Source organism: Octopus bimaculoides, chromosome 11 (genome assembly GCF_046866305.1).
Source record: "Octopus bimaculoides isolate indiv1 chromosome 11, ASM4686630v1, whole genome shotgun sequence".
NCBI classification, from domain to species: domain Eukaryota; kingdom Metazoa; phylum Mollusca; class Cephalopoda; order Octopoda; family Octopodidae; genus Octopus; species Octopus bimaculoides.
In genome coordinates, this window is record NC_142938.1 from 8,930,206 (window position 1) to 8,947,752 (window position 17,547).

Below are 17,547 nucleotides of genomic sequence, written 5' to 3' on the forward strand. Positions count from 1 at the left end.
AACCCTCCAAGACTTGTGAGATTAACATAGAGTTTGAACTGAACAACTGAAAGTAAATGTCTGGATGGAAATAGGAAGTGTCTTTATTGTTACACTCTTAAGGATATTGGTTTCATTTTATTTACCTTCACTTCACATCTCCATTTCTCCCACCCACTAGGATGCTGATAAAGACATTGTCAAATACCTGAAGAGCCAAGGTCGTTTGGTACACCAAGGAACTGTCACTCACAACTACCCCTTCTGCTGGAGGTAAGACTTGACATTTCCTTGAAGATCTTTGCTTTTGTTGTTGGTGTTGTTTAGCTCCAGATCATCTCTTTGTATAGCTAGGACTGCATTGTCCAAAGTGTTCTTTTTGAAGTTAGTAGAGTGCATTTGAGGGAAGCTTGGCTGCTATTTCTAGCAAATCAAGTGTCCACATAGAGCTCCCTCATTCACTCTTCATTGCATTCTCTTGGGGTTAAGTTCAGATCTTAATAGTGAAACTAACATTGAGGATGGTATTAGAATAGATAAATGTGGTCTAATTGTAGGTAGGACTTCTGTGGAGAGTTACAAATATGGTAATCATAGACGAGAAAATTATCAGACTGGGTCTTGGTAAAACTTTCCATCTTCTCAACTTTCAGATGAAAGCCTGATAAAAGTGACCAGTTGTTTCCTAATACTCTAAATCTCTCTCTTTTTTTCCACTGTCTCTCTTTCTCATCCCTCAATATTCAGGTCTGATACACCATTAATCTACAAAGCAGTGCCAAGTATATTTATCAGAGTAGCAGAACACGCTGAGAATCTGTTGAAATGCAACCAAGAAACCTACTGGTATGTATGAAGTTTTGTCCAATTTATCAACCATTACATGTTTCTATTAAAGCACAGCAGCGTTAAGACACTTAACTGTTAACTTCATGGTCGGGACAGCACCTTACCATTTCTCCTTTTTCATCTTCAGTTAACCTTTCTAATATCACCCCCACCTTAGACTGCCCTTAGTCCTGTGATACAAACTTCCTGTTTTAAAGGGATCTAAATAAAAAATTTCCATCAAAACTTCATGTTAATTTATGTTCTACACACCTGCTTAAATAATAACAAAGTTAATTTAGTAACTTCTTCGTTACTTCCATAATTAATTGAAGCAAAACTGTATTTCGGTAGAAATGTTGTAACAAAAGTGCTAAAGTGTTATAAACTGAATAATTATATTTGTCAGTTTTCACAGGCATTGAACTTGGCCAGATCTTCTAGAAACTTATGGATTACCTGTTGTAAATGTAAACTGGCTATAATTTCTAACAGGGCAAGCTACCTTGTGGAAACTCTCCCATTGTTAATTAACATTACATCAACCCTGGTTGAGTAAACTTATCATCAAATGTATTTCAGCCTTGACTATCTCATCTATTATTCAATATACTCCAAACTAAGTCCATTTAAAAAAAAATAAAATGCAGTTGCACATGGTTTGAGAGGGATTTAACTGTTATTTTTAACAAATTGAATGACTATGTAGAAGGTGTGTTGTTGACTCCATAGTTTCATGAATTACTGTGAACTCCAGATAACTCTTTGAATTAACCTGTGATTAAAGACATTAACCATGGCCATCCCCTATGTTTTTAAAAGTGTATTGGACTACATTTCATAATGTATTATTTCCTAATTTAAGATGGTAGGCTTTGTGGTTCAAGAACAATTTGGCTGCTATTTCTAGACAATTGTGCAACCATATAGAGGCTTTCTTGTTTGTTCATGGGCTCAAGTGGTGTGAGGTAACATGAGTTCCGAAGTTTCAAGCAGGTACTTTCTTTTCCAAAAGAATCCTTTGCTGGCTTCACTTTCGAATTAAAACAATTTTATTTGTTGGTGATGCATACTATCATTTGTTGAGGTTTTTTTTTTTTCAGATTTTAACACATTTTACTTTATTAATCATTAAATTCATAACACACACACACACACACACACACATGCATTCATGCACATTAACATACATACATGCATGTATATTAACACATATTAATGTGCATGCATTTGTGTGCCTGCACACAACCACACACATATATGCGTGCACACACACACACACACACACACACACACACACACTACATTTACCCTTCTAGAAGTCTCTCATTTCTTTTTCTCAATAGGGTTCCAGATTTTGTGAAAGAGAAACGGTTTGCCAACTGGTTGAAAGATGCAAGAGACTGGGCAGTATCAAGGAACAGATACTGGGGGACCCCAATACCCCTCTGGGTCAGTGATGATGGTGAAGAGGTATTTATTATGAATATATGTCCTTTTACTCTTTTATTCTTTTACTGGTTTCAGTCAATGAACTGGCACCATATTTCTACGAACAGCCAACCACTACTATGGTAATTTTCGTTTTTTGTAGGTTGTCTGTATTGGTAGCCGAAAAGAATTAGAAGAGCTCACTGGAACAGTCGTCTCTGACATCCACAGAGACAGGTAGGTGCTGACGGTTTTGTTAGTCAGATGGGGAACTTGTATGTGTTTGTGTGTATTCATGTGTGTGTGTGCTTTGGTGCATATTTGTTAGTCGGATGGGGAACTTGTATGTGTTTGTGTGTATTCATGTGTGTGTGTGCTTTGGTGCATATTTGTTAGTCGGATGGGGAACTTGTATGTGTTTGTGTGTATTCATGTGTGTGTGTGCTTTGGTGCATATTTGTTAGTCGGATGGGGAACTTGTATGTGTTTGTGTGTCTTCGTGTGTGTGTGTGTATGTATCTTGTTATGTATGTATCAATGTTAATGTGTACATTTTGGTGCATGCTTATGTGTTGTGATATTTGTATAAATGTTAATGTTTACTTCGTCCTTCCTTTTTGCAAGATGTTAGCAATTGATTTGAAGAAGATTTGGCTATTATTTCTAGCAGGTACTGTAACCACATAGTATATATGAGTAAGTGCACCTTAATGTATTCATAAGTTGGTAGGATGTGATTTGGGGGTGATTTGGCTGAAAAGCCTGTCCATGCTGCTTCAAGAAAACAGTCAAGCAATGGCAATGTTCAAAATCAAGTTGCAAACATCATGAACATGTATAAGTGCGTTCATATGTATACAACATTCATATGTATACAACCTCGTCCAACCCATGCTAGCATGGAAAGCGGACGTTAAACGATGATGATGATGATGATGATGATGTTTAATAACTGTGAGTCAATTTGTATGTATTAATACATTGTCTATGTTTTTGTGTGTGTATAAATTCATACAGACGTGTTTATTGATGTTTAAAGGGATTTTGTAAACAGTTGTATGTGTGTGTATGCATAAATAAGTAAATTTGTATGCATGTATACAGTGTGTACATTTTCTATACATTAATGTATAAGGAAATTTGTTGGCATATATTAATGTGTGTATAGGTGTGTGTGTATGTAAATTTTGTATTAAGACAATACTGTTTGTATTTATAAATGTGTATGTATGTACAGTGATACATGAGTGGATTTCTTTATAGTAGTGGTTGTCTCTCCATTTGGTCAGATGTTTGTGGATAGAGGTCAACAGGGTCTGGAGCAATTGTATGCGTCAGTGGGCAAATGAAAGAAAGGGCACTCAACGCATTCATTGGGAGTTACACGTATGGATCAAATCCCCCACTGGCCTGTTGAAAAGTCCCTTTTGGGGCTTGGAAATTTTAAGTAGCATGAAATCTGAATCAAACTGTTTTGATCCATATATGTAACTCCCAATAAATGTATAGAGTGCTCTTTCTTTCGTGACATGTGTGTGTATGTGTATAATGTATATGTGTGTGTCTTTTTGTGTATGATGTTTGTATATGTAGATGTGTGATTTGTCTTCTTTATGACGCGACCTGTGCAACATGTCTTTTCTTTCTATTCTGTAGCATTGACCATCTAACAATCCCATCCAAACAAGGTAAAGGGGTGCTTCGGCGTGTGCCAGAAGTGTTTGACTGCTGGTTCGAGAGTGGCTGCATGCCCTACGCCCAGGTGCATTATCCTTTCGAGAACAAAAAGGTGTTTCATGAGACTTTTCCAGCTGACTTCATTGCTGAAGGTATTGATCAGACACGTGGATGGTAAGTGGACTATCGTAGCAATCACAATGTTATCTTTCTCAGGCATGGCTGTGTGGTTAAGAAGCTTGTTTTGTAACCACACGATTTTTGGTTCAGTCCCACTAAATGGCACCTTGAGTTAAAGTGTCTTCTACTATAACGCCAGGCTGACCAATGCCTTGTGAGTGGATCTGGTTGACAGAAACTGTGTGGAAGCTTATCATATATGTATGCATAGGTGCACACGTGTGTGCATGTGTATTGGGGTAATGACACCAACGCCTATTTATGTCCCTGTGACTTAGCAGTTCAACAAAAAACACAGAATAAGTATCAGACTTAGAAAAATAAGTACTGGGGTTGATTTGCTTACCTAAACCCTTTAAGGCAGTGCCCCAGCATGGCCATAGTCCAATGACTAAAACAAGTAAAAAATTGCTGTTGCTGTAGTGGTGGCCATGGTTGCAGTGATGGTGGTGAATTTTGTGACCATCTCCTCTTGTAATTACAGTTATATTGTCTAGTAGAATCTTTCCATGTGTTCCAGTCTGATTTGAGAGAGATCTGGCTGCTATTTCTTGCAAATCGAGTGACCACACTGAATCTTTCTATGTTGACTTGTGATTTGTTGTCTATAGCAGGGGTTTTCAAACTTTTTGACTTGCGGACCCCTTTATATTTCAGGCTTTACCTTAGGGACCCCCTTATAAACACTTTATGAAATTTATACATAAATATTTGCTTAAAATAACATATATTTTTACATTTATTTATTTAACAGTATTTAACAAATAGGTTTATTGTCAATTAAAAGATTTCGATTAAAAACCATATATAAAATCAAATTGCCCATAAAAAGTATTTGCTGTCCACGGACCCCCTGTCTTGTCCTTGCGGACCACAGTTTGAAAATCCCTGGTCTATAGAAGTGGTTCTTGAAGTAGCTGTGTTTGTTGCTGGCTCAGTTTTTGACAAATACATAACCAAAAGATTGAGTGTGTGTGTGCATGCACTTGTGTGTATGTGGGGAGGTAGGTGCGGGAGATTGGATTTAAAAAAAAAAATCAATGCAACATAATTATGAACATTAGCTTCATCAGATATTTTGTTCTTAATGAACATTCCAATAGGTCAGTGTTAAAATTAATTTCTGTTCAGATCTTCAGTGTGCATAGAAAAGGCTGGGAAAATTTGATTAGTTCTTTGAATTAAATCTATAAAAATTGATTACATTATGGATTAACTCTTTGAATTTAAGCATGGAAAACCAAACATTGGTGAGTACTGTATTTAGTGATGCTATTATTCAAAAAACATACTTATACATAATAGTTTATTGATGTGATGTTTTATTTTTTTTCTCACAGGTTCTACACCCTGTTGGTCTTGTCCACCCTTCTGTTTGGAAAACCACCATTTAAAAACCTCATCAGTAATGGTCTCGTACTTGCTCAGTGAGTAAAAAACAGCTTTCCATTTTCATTTTAATGTGGTCAGAGTTTACTTTATCTATGTTAATCTTTTGCTCTAAAGCAAAGTATAAACACCTTTTAAGGACTTGAACAATCTCTGTCTTTACCTGTCAAGTATCCATATTTCTGTTATGGGATCCTTAACCCTACGAACATATTGTTAATAATTCTTACTGCTGCTTCAAATGCTACACTGTTATGAGAAAAAAACGTCAAAATTGAAAGGTTAGGCCATCTCAAAGAACTCTTTACATTCGAAATTATTGCATGCAAGTAATAATAATTCTTTCTAATTTTGGCACAAGGCCAGCAATTTTAGTGGGAGAAGGTAAGATGGAAGGCAAAGGTACCCTTGGTGAAATTTGAACTCACAATGTAAAGAACCAGAAGAAATGCTGCTTAGCATTTTGTCCAATCATCATCATTTAATGTCTGAACCGTGGAGGCGCAATGGCCCAGTGGTTAGGGCAGCGGACTCGCGGTCATAGGATCGCGGTTTCGATTCCCAGACCGGGCGTTGTGAGTGTTTATTGAACGAAGACACCTAAAGCTCCATGAGGCTCCGGCAGGAGATGGTGGTGAACCCTGCTGTACTCTTTCACCACAACTTTCTCTTAGTCTTTCTTCCTGTTTCTGTTGTGCCTGTAATTCAAAGGGCCAGCCTTGTCACACTGTGTCACGCTGAATATCCCCGAGAACTACGTTAAGGGTACACGTGTCTGTGGAGTGCTCAGCCACTTGCAGGTTAATTTCACGAGCAGGCTGTTCCGTTGATCGGATCAACTGGAACCTTCGACGTCGTAAGCGATGGAGTGCCATAAAAAATGTCCAGACCTTTAAAATACTACTGTGGGTCCCCAATTTATTATATTGCTTGTAGGGATCTCCCAAAAATTTTACATGGACCTCAGTTGAGAACCACTGCTTTACATCATTTATGTTTTTTTTTTTTTTGTCCATACCAATCTTAATATCTGGTTGTTTTGCACCTATTTTACAGAGATGGCCAGAAGATGAGTAAACGCAAGAAGAATTATCCAGATCCTCTGGATATTGTCAACAAATATGGTGCTGATGCTCTCAGGTTAGTCTACTGTCTTTCCATCTACTGGATGTCACTGATATATAAAATCATCACAATACTTCCAACCTCTCATCTGTCTGACAAGACACACTGTTACGCGTATTGAGTACTTTATCATTTTACATAAAAAAGAGAGAGTGGCATTTAAATATGTTCTTTACACTATATATACTGTATATAGACATAAAAACTACTGATAATAGTGCCATGTAAAAAGCACTGGTGACATTGCCCCATATAAAGCACCCAGTACACTCTGTAAAGTAGTTGGCAGTAGGAAGGGCATCCAGCTGTAGAAACCATGCCAAAACAGACAATTGGGGCCTGGTGCAGCTCCTGTCAAACCATCCAGCCTATGCCAGCATTGAAAATGAATGTTAAATGATGATGATGGTGATGGACACTCTCTCTCTCTCTTTCTCACATGCACACGCACACATGTACATGTACCTCTTTCACTGTTTCAGATTATATTTAATCAACTCACCAGTTGTGAGGGCCGACAACCTAAAATTCAAAGAAGAAGGTGTCCGTGATATTCTTAAAGACGTCTTTTTACCATGGTACAATGCTTACCGTTTCCTCATGATGAACATTGACAGATTACAGAGGGTAAGTCACTGATTCCTCCTTTGCTTTTGTGTTCCTCGAACCTTCTCACATGGCCAGCCAGCATCTTGCTATGACCAATATTTCTTCTAAGCTGTTCATATGTTTGTGTTTATGCATTTGTGTGTGCATATGTTATGAAACGGGTTAGGTTGGCCCACATCACTCCGTAAAGAGCACAGGGTCAGTTTCTTTGGTGTATATATTCCTTCCCAGACAGGATGCCAGTCTGTCGCAGAATTACTCATTTTTGCCAGCTGAGTGGGCTGGAGCATTGTGAAATGAAGTGTTTTGCTCAAGAACACAACACCTCACCCAGTCTAGTAATCAAAGCCACAATCTTATGATCACGAGTCCACCAACCCATGCACTTCCTATGCAACAGGTGCAGCTAGAAGTGTGTATGACAAGACTTCTTTTGAAGTACAGATACAGTCCATTCATTGGGCTCCCACATTGTTCACTTGTATTCAGTTCCCTTCACAATGCTTAGGTTATGGTAGAAACCACTTACCCAAGATGTTGCACTGTAGGACTTGAACTCATAACCTCGTAATTGTGAAATAAACTTCTTAACTATTTGGCCAAGCAGACATGCACTCCCCACTGCACATACACATTTTACTGTGATGTACTACATATGCACACATAACACTATATACTCATTCTTTCTGTATCTGTTGCTTTCTTCTTGTTGAAGGATGAAAATATGAAATTTGTGTATGACGAAGAAAAAATTCAGCCATCTCCCAGCTACATGGATTGTTGGATCCTGTCTTTCACACAGTCACTCATCAAATATGTCCAAGAAGAGATGGCTGGTGAGTTCAGTTTTTCTTGTATTTCCTTTTTATATTGTTCTCTCTTTTCATGGTTCTGAGAATTTAAAAAACAACAGAAAACATTGTTAGTAGGTACTGGCTTTAGTTGTTGGCACTCCGTCACTTACGACGTCGAGGGTTCCAGTTGATCCGATCAACAGAACAGCCTGCTCGTGAAATTAACGTGCAAGTGGCTGAATACTCCACAGACACGTGTACTCTTAACGTAGTTCTCAGGGATATTCAGCGTGACACAGAGTGTGACAAGGCTGACCCTTTGAATTACAGGCACAACAGAAACAGGAAGTAAGAGTGAGAGAAAACTTTAATATATTGGCATTTGATTAATTGTTGGTGATTAATTGATGGTTTTTAGGCAGTAAGTGCCCTTTGTCAAACAAAGGGTGAAATCTTTTATCTACATTACTAATACTTCTTTACAACACCAATAATATTTGTGGTGATCTCTCACCCCTCAGTTGACTACTAATCATTGTCTTTCTTTGCAGCCTACCACCTCTACACTGTCATCCCTCGGCTCCTCAAGTTTGTTGACCAACTGACTAACTGGTATGTCCGTATGAACAGGAAGAGACTGAAGGTTAGTGACTTGCATTTCAATGATTCATATCTCATCACTGACACCATGCTCTGTCCCTGGCTGAGATACTTGCTTTTCAGTGACCCAGTTCACCTTGCTGTTCCGTAATTGGAATCAGTGGTTGGTTTTAGTCCCAGGTCATCTCTGCTCAAATGGAACCAAGATCAAAAGCATTCCAGCTTCAACTACCCATTTTTTTTCCTGTTTTTGCAGATACAATTATACTAGGACTGCATTATCAACTTCATCCTTCCTTTTTTTTTTTGAGATGATAGGGTGTAATTTGAGTGATTTGGCTGCTATTTCTAGTATGTGAAACAACTACAGTATATATATATATATATATATATATATATATATATATATATATATATTGGAGTCTGGTGTAGCCACCTGGTTCACCAGTCCCCAGTCAAACCGTCCAACCCATGCTAGCATGGAGAGCGGGTGTTAAATGATGATAATAATGTACTGTTATAAGTACCAAGTAACATCATTGTTATGAGTGGATTTAGTTGATAGAAACGGAAACATGCCCACCGTATGTGTGTGTGTGTGTGTGTATGCACTTATACACAGGGCAAAGCTAAAGCTATGTAGTGGAAAAATCTTATATGAAGATTTAGTGCTCTAATGTAGGGGCACAACTTATGCAGAAATAAATATGGCAAGTATTAATTGTATTGTTGCTGAAGTGATGTTTTCCCATTAATCATTTTAGGGTGAATTTGGTTCCCAAGACTGTCTGCATGCTCTGGAGACTCTGTTTAGTGTTCTGTTCTGTATGACCAAAGTAATGGTAAGTTGATATTCCTTTGTTGTATCTTCTTTACAAGTCTCTCTCTCTCTCTCTCTCTCTCTCTCTCTCTCTCTCTCTCTCTCTCTCTCAGTCTCTCTCAGTCTCTCTCTCTCTCTCTCTCTCTCTCTCTCTCTCTCTCTCACTTTCTCACACACACACACACAGAGCTCTGTGTGTGCTTCATGTTGCATTCGTCGACATTGTGCAGACCCATTATTGAAGGCATTTTAGCCACAGCCAGGTCGTCCCATTATTTCTTTTTTGTACATGATATTCAGGACCATAGGATTCAATATTTATTTATCTGGTATTTTTTTTGAGATAGTAGGGTTGATTTGAGAAAGATTTGGTTGCTATTTCTGACAGGACAAGTAACAGTGTTAAGGCCTGTGATTTGAGGGACATTTTGTTGTCTCATAAAAGTATGGGAAATGGTACTTATTTGTTTTTATTTTGTGAAATACTCTTTTGTATGATATTTATAACTGGAGAAAGTAAGTGATGTAATGAAAAAAAACCTCCCATCTTTTTCTATGGTTAATACTGGGGCAAAATCAGTATCTTATATCAGGGTACAATCAGGTATAAACGTGTAACTTACATAAGACATTTCAGTTCAACAACTTAGATATGAAGTACAACCAGAATACATCTGATTCTGTCAACTTATATAGCTATCTTTGTTTTGAATTCTTATAATCCATCATCCAGGGCTTCATCACTCCTGAAGGAGGAACCCCTCCCTGGACTCCTTCCACCAGTGTCTGTCTCTGGCCAGTCGTGGCCATATAGACCCCAGGTAGCAGGTGAGATCATCTCGCCATCTTGTCTTTGGTCAGCCTCTTCATCATGTCCATTGTCTTGATGTCCATTCTGTCACCCTGATTGTCCATCTGTTGTCCTTCATTTGTGTGATGTGTGATATGGTTCTTATGATCTCATTGACTCTTCTGTGCTATTGGATCCAAGTGTTGGTTTTCTTGTCTCACAGTGAGGCCAAGCATGATTTGTTTAATTTTTTGTTGGGCTACAACCAGGGCATTCATGATGGTAATGTTGAGAGTCCATGTTTCTCTGCCAGAAATCATCACTGGCAGGATGCACTCATTGAAGATCTTTCTTTTGATTTTCATAGAAGCCTTGGGACTTCTTATGAAGTTCTCCACCTTCCCAAAGGCCTCCCAATGTCTAAGCTTAATTCTCGCTAATTTAAATCTTAAAAGAATTTCATTGGAAACTTTCAGTTATTTAATGTTGTAGTGACTTTGCTAGAAGTATTAGAAGTGTTACTTTAACATGGGTGTTATTTTATTATTAAAAAGACTTGTTTCCTTTCCTTAATTTTTTTGTGAGTTGATGAGAGTAAAATGGAATTTGTATAGAAACAAGCATGGCTCTGTGGTTGAGAAGCCTGCTTTGCCACCATGTGGTTTTGGGTTCAATCGCACTACATAACACCTTCGGAAAGTAACTTCTACTATAGTCTCGAACAGCCCAATGCCTTGTGAGTGAACCTGGTATGTGGAAGCCTTCTATGTGCGTGTCTTTGTATTTGTCCTCACCACTACTTGACAGCTGATACTGGTTTGTTTACATCTCCATGATGTAGTAGTTCAGCAAAAGAGACTGATAGAGTAAGCACCAGATTTAAAAATAAGTACTGGGGTTGATTTGTTGAACTAAATCCTTGAAGGCAAGGTTGTGTCCCAGCATGGCCACGGCCTAATAACTGAAACAAGTGAAAGGTAAAAGTGGGAAGGATTCAAACACTCACAAAACAAAGCACACATGCATACACCCATCATAAGGCAACATTCTCTCAATGCAGTGCAGTTATGACTTGTGCAGTTACATTTCTGTCTTGTCTTCTTTCAGGCTCCATTCATTCCCTTCCTCACTGAACACATGTACCAGAACCTACGGCAGTTCCTACCTCAGAAGAAAGGCAGCAAACAGGATATGAGAAGCATCCATTTTCTCTCTTATCCTTCTGTGAAGTATGTATATATATATAATTATTCATCTCATCTGACTTCATCTTCTTTGATATCTTTTTTTCCATTCTATAAGGGATAGTTAACAGCATAATTGTTACTGTGTACTCAATGCTGGCTAGTCCACGTTTGCTATTGATCCCCTACCTGTGGCTGAATCATCATCATCATTTTGTTCATCCACTTTTCTATGTTGGTATGGGTTGGACGGGACATTTTGTGGCAGTGTTTTGTGATTGGATCCCTGGGTCAGTCAAAAGTCCCTTTATCTTGAATATAAACCAGCTAACAGTTGAATGTTTTAATTACACGTCTCGTCTCCCTTTATCTCTCAGTCACCACCACAACCATCACCCACCCCCATACAACATTCATTAGCCCTGTCACCAACTTCATTCCCCTCTCCCATTGATTGCTATGGCTCAGGGATTGCAGGGATTGATTTTAGACCTGTCAAGCCAAGTGAAATCATAGTCATGGCTGATGCTGGTGTCACATAACTGGCAATGGTGCTGGTGGCATGTAAAAAAACACCCATTACACTCTTGGAGTGGTTGGCATGTAAGGAAGGGCATCCAGCCATGGAAACCAAGCCAAATCAGATTGGAACCTAGTGTAGCCCTTCGGCTTACCAGTTTCAGCCAAAACCGTCTAAACCAATGGTTCCCAACCACTTTAGTAACAAGGACCCCTTTTATTTTGATGAGTTTTCCCACGGACCTCAGGATATTGAAAGGTCTGTCAGCTTAACATGCTGATGGACCCCCCCAGTACTACCTTTGTGGACCACAGGTTAGTAACCACTGGTCTAACCCATGCCAGCATGGTAAGCAAACACTAAATGATGATGATGATGCCATTTTTAGAACAATGAATATTCCCTCACCTTTGGATAATAATTTATCAAAAAAAAATATTCACAATAATAAATAGCAATTATCACCACCACCAGTCATCTCATTTATCATCATGCAGCTTATTGGTTGTGTAGAGAGGAGTAGACAGTATAGGTATGTTGTGTAGGGTGAAACCTGTCCTTTGCAAGCCAGGCTATTCTTGTTTAACCCCAAGTTGGTGCTGATCAAGCAGACTTATGATCAAAAAACATCCCAGCTAGGACCATTCTGTAGTTTTCTCAGGAATTGTACAACTTGTCCTTTTTTTTAAGATGGTAGGTTATAGATTGAGAGAGATTTGGCTGTTATTTTTGGCAGGGTTGAGTGATCTTACAGAGACTGTCTTGGTTTATATACATGCTTATTTGATCTCAGAGGTTTAAATATTCTGCATTTGCTAAGTGATCAATAAATACGTGTTAGTGTTAGGAAGGGCATCCAGCTGTAGAAACTCTGCCAAATCAGACTGGAGCCTGGTGTTGCCATCCGGTTTCACCAGTCCTCAGTCAAATCGTCCAACCCATGCTAGCATGGAAAGCGGACGTTAAACGATGATGATGATGATGATGATGATGAAACTGAAAGCATTGGTGAGGGTGGATGAAAATAATGACTCTAATTATAGTCTATTTATTTTTTTTCCAGTGACTCTCTGATTAAGAAAGATATCGAACGTGCAGTCTTCCAAATGCAGTGTGTCATTGAAATGGGCCGTGTGGTGCGGGATCGTAAAACACTTCCTGTGAAGGTATTAGTTCCATTTTACACTTGGCTTTATAGTTGAGCTTGACATGTGAAACTGTGAAATATAGCTTGCTGAGAGAGTGAGAGGGAGAGGAAGAGAGACTGGTACATGTAAGATGTATCCTTATGTTATTTTAATTCATGAAATATTCTCTGCCTTTGGATTATAAATTCTGTAATGGTTTTTATCCTGGTTTCATGCTGCCATATCTGGAAGTGGTTTAGGAGATGCAAGTATTTACTTATTTATTTAAGAAACTAATTTCTAATGCATCTCTAGATGTACTACTGTACTACATCTAGAAGGGACTGTAGGTTTCTGATGGATGTCTGTTTAGGGAGTTTATTTCATTCTAAAGCCACAGTACAGCAGTAGGAAGGGAACTGAGAAATGTTTTTTGAATATCCACCAGATGAGAGGGAATAGATCTAACTAATTGGTTAGAGATACTTATTAGTTTTCATTTCTTTTGCAGTATCCTCTTAAGGAAGTTGTTGCCATTCACAAAGATCCTGAGGCCTTAGAAGATATCAAGTCCTTGGAAAGCTATATTTTAGAGGTAAGAAAAATTCTCCCTCACTCATCATCGTCATCACTATCATCAGTCTCATCAATGTCACTAATACCACCATTTATAGACTACTTAATAACTGAATAATGAAGCTTGCAATGTGGTCTTTTTTTTACCTCCTTTTAAGAATCAACTCTTTTTTTTTCTTTCTTTCTTATTTCAACAGGAACTGAATATCAAACAGTTGACCGTCACCACAGACAAGGAGAAATATGGAGTGACATTGGGAGCTGAACCAAACCACAGAATTCTGGGAACAAAATACAAGAAAGAGTACAAAGACCTGATGGCTGCCATCCGCAAGTTAAGCGACAACCAGTTGGCAGAATACCAGAACACTGAGAAGGTGACTGTATTAGGGAATGTTCTAGTGGAAGATGAGCTGCAGCTGTCCTACAAGGTCGGCTCGAAAGCACAGGGAGAATCATCATATGAAGCACATTATGATAATGATGTAAGTTGCCTTTTCTCATTACTTTATGGAAAACTGTGAAGATGTGCAACTGGGTGGTTAGGGTATTCAGCCCACGACCTTGCGATCGTGGGTTTGATTGCTGGTGGTGTCTGAGCAAGACACTCTTTTTTCACATTGTTGCAATCTGCTCAGCTGGCAAAAGTTAATTAGTGCATGTATTTCAAAGAGCCTGCCATGTCATGCTGAGTCTCCCTGAGAACTGCATTAATGGTAGGTATGTCTGTGGAGTGCTCAGCCACTTGCCTGTTAATTTCAAGAGCAGACTGTTCTGTTGATCAGATCAGTTGGAACACTTATTGTCATAACCAACAGAGTGCCAGGGAAGTATATACATACAATATTATAGACTGATGTAGTACAATACAGTATATAGAAGTGTATTATTATATATATTATAGAGTGATGTACTATATTGTAAAAATTAAACATAAAATGAATTATCTTTGTGTCTTTATATGAAGGTAACCAGTTCCGCATCTGTAACTTTTTACTAATCTTGTGTTAGTTTTTGTAGGTTTTGTGATGTGTTATTTCCAGCCCAAGTGGTTGTGTTTTGATTGAACGTTGTTCTTTTATCATTTTATGTTGGTTGTATAGTGTTAGCTTCTTCACTAAATACTCATATGTCATTTTCGACTGGAGATTCCATCATCAAATAGAATGTAACATAGTTTGGTGTAGTAGAGTATATAGAAGTATATTATGGTGTGGTTATAGTACAGTACAATAAATTGAAATAATACAGTATAGTAGAGAGCAGTGCTTACCATCAGAGACACTATTATGTAACTCAGCGGTTCTCAATCAGGGTCTACCTGACCTTTGAGGTTCCAAATAAGATTTTGTTGTTAAAAATTGGTGTACAATAAATTGGTTATACTAATTTATACAGAATTTATATGCAGAATATTTCAACAATTTTTCATATAATTTCTAATAATATTTAATTATATAAATGTAATGGGACTGTTTTAAACATCAAATGTCTATAGGGGTACAGTAGAATAAAATAGGAATCAAAAAGGTCCATAGGGAAAAAATAGTTGAGAACCACTGGTCTCACACATCAGTCTTACTAAAATCCATTTAATATTCTAGCTTCTGATCATGTTGGATGTGACCCCTGACAAGTCGATGGTAGAAGAAGGTATTGCACGAGAAGTCATTAATCGTATTCAGAAACTGAGGAAGAAGGTAAGTAATTGTGTGTGTATTGCTAAAATAGTGTGCATTGTTTCTTTGTCTGCTAAAACATTGCGTGTATGCATTGTTTCTAAAATATAAGAAACTTGGTGTGTGTATGTATTTATTTGTTTGTGTGTTTTACATCTATTTTCCCATATTTTAGCATAGGTTAAATGAGTACATATTATTGAGGCATTGTCTTTTACTGCCAGAAGTCCTTGCATGCCATCCCTTATCTAATTTTCAAGTAAGGTTTTTATTATTCCACTCTTTAACAGAAATGTCAGCATCACTGTCTGCAGCTCAGCGATTTTTCAGAGAAGTGCAGAGCGTAAGCATTCACACTGATGCACACACACACACACACACACCATCATTATTATTATTTAATGTCTGTCTTCTATGCTGGCATGGCTTGGAAGGGTCAACAAACTGGATACCTTTCTAAACACCAACCATTTTATAGAGTATTAGGTGCTTGTTTTCATGGCAGTAGTAGTGAGATCACCAAGTAACTTGCAAAATGAAAAAAACTCCTCAGCTGGCTTTCTGTTAGGTATTGAGGGGTTACATTATGAGAGTATTATGGGGATAATGATAATAATAATAATACTGGAACATCCTTCCCACATGACAGGTGGTATGTGCTAGTCATTACAAATATTGTGACATAGGAAGTCGAGTTGTCAACTCAAAGTTGGTCACAGATGGTGTCTTTACTCGTATTACTAACTCTACTGCTATATCGGAGTGGACATTATAACAGACTGATGTTGGATTACTTCAGAGAGAAGGATAAGAACAGGTTTCTTACTTCAGGCATGATATATTTTTATCCCGCATTATATAAGGGCAAGCAGGAGTAATTGACATGAAGCTGGAAAGAGAGATTAAAGTTGATAGTGATGAGATGTCAGTGTGCCCTTAAGGTACAAGAGAGAGTGGGGGAAGAAGATTGGGAAGGGTGGGTAGAGTTTGCAAGTGTGTGGAAGGAGAATGAGTGGTTGTTAGAGGTGTTTGACTGATGATGTATGTTGTGGTGAGAGAGTACCTTGTGTTGATTGGGTATAAATGCATGCAATAAATGTATAGTTCTTTCTACTAAGGGCAAAAGGTCTGAAGTTTAGGAGAACAGGGTTTGTCAATTACATTGACCCCAGTGCTCAACTGGTGCATATTTTATCCACCTCAAAAGGATGAGGAGCAAAGTTAAGTTTGGCAGATTTTGGACTTGGAATATAAAGAGCTGGAAGAAAAGCTGCTAAACATTTTGTGCAGAGTGATAATCATTGTGTCAGCTTGCTGCCTTTATGAAGTAAATGTGTGTGTGTAGTGCTTAATAAATGTATGTGTGCAATGTACTGTATACTGAACATGTTTAGAGTTGTTATTCGTAATATTTATGAGCGTTAAGGTGATGAGCTGGCAGAATCACTAGCATGCTTAGTGACATTTTGTCTGTCCTTATGTTCTGAGTTCAAATTCTGCTAGGGTTGACTTTGCCTTTCTTCCTTTTGGGGTCAATAAAATAAGTACCAGTTGAATACTGGGGGTCAGTGCAAATTGACTTAGCCCCCTGCCCCAAAACTGCCTTGTGCTAAAATTTGATACCTGTATTTACCTGTGTTAACAGTACTTCGTGGGTATATAAAAAATGTTTGTGTGTGTGTGTGTGTGTAACAAGTTGTGGAATATGTCCGTAAATGATGGACGATGATATCCATCATTTATGGACATATTCCACAATTTGTCTGATCAGGTATCTTTTAAACTCCCAAGTCTTAACCCAAATATGCTGTGTATTACAGGCTCATCTTGTCCCCGCTGACAACATCACCATCTTCTACAAAGCCACTCCTAATCTAGCAGCTGTCATCAAGAATAATCAAGATTTCATTTATTCTACTATCAAACAGCCACTCTTACCAGATTTGGCGTCGGGTCACTATACTGATGTCATCATCAAGGACTCTGTATTGGTACTGTATCTGTTTTTCATTCTATGCTTAAAATAATGTTTCAACTGTCTCTTGGCACAGCTGTTGTGCTGGCATTTAGCTTCATAATCTGGCTTTGGCAGAATTTATTAAATTTCTTTAAATCTTTGTGATCTTATTTCTAACAGAATGTACTGCTATGTATGTGCATGCACAAACATACTACACACACATAAATATCCACACAAACACATACATTTGTGCATGTTCACCTACATATATATACTCTT

At 38.1% G+C, this 17,547-nt stretch overlaps 1 protein-coding gene across 2 annotated transcripts in view; it reads left to right on the plus strand.

Annotated features, from left to right (window-relative positions):
* LOC106880005 (isoleucine--tRNA ligase, cytoplasmic) overlaps window positions 1-17,547 on the plus strand; it is a 55,178-nt gene that overhangs the window by 34,564 nt on the left and 3,067 nt on the right. For both annotated transcript variants that reach the window (XM_014929791.3, XM_089359420.1), the window contains exons 12-28: window positions 161-252; window positions 727-825; window positions 2,154-2,280; window positions 2,402-2,475; window positions 3,895-4,089; window positions 5,436-5,522; window positions 6,541-6,624; window positions 7,092-7,236; window positions 7,934-8,054; window positions 8,564-8,655; window positions 9,377-9,454; window positions 11,330-11,451; window positions 12,990-13,092; window positions 13,565-13,648; window positions 13,827-14,114; window positions 15,234-15,329; window positions 17,129-17,299. In XM_014929791.3, the coding sequence (XP_014785277.1) occupies window positions 161-252; window positions 727-825; window positions 2,154-2,280; window positions 2,402-2,475; window positions 3,895-4,089; window positions 5,436-5,522; window positions 6,541-6,624; window positions 7,092-7,236; window positions 7,934-8,054; window positions 8,564-8,655; window positions 9,377-9,454; window positions 11,330-11,451; window positions 12,990-13,092; window positions 13,565-13,648; window positions 13,827-14,114; window positions 15,234-15,329; window positions 17,129-17,299 (2,058 nt within the window). The remainder of the gene's footprint in view (window positions 1-160; window positions 253-726; window positions 826-2,153; window positions 2,281-2,401; window positions 2,476-3,894; window positions 4,090-5,435; window positions 5,523-6,540; window positions 6,625-7,091; window positions 7,237-7,933; window positions 8,055-8,563; window positions 8,656-9,376; window positions 9,455-11,329; window positions 11,452-12,989; window positions 13,093-13,564; window positions 13,649-13,826; window positions 14,115-15,233; window positions 15,330-17,128; window positions 17,300-17,547) is intronic.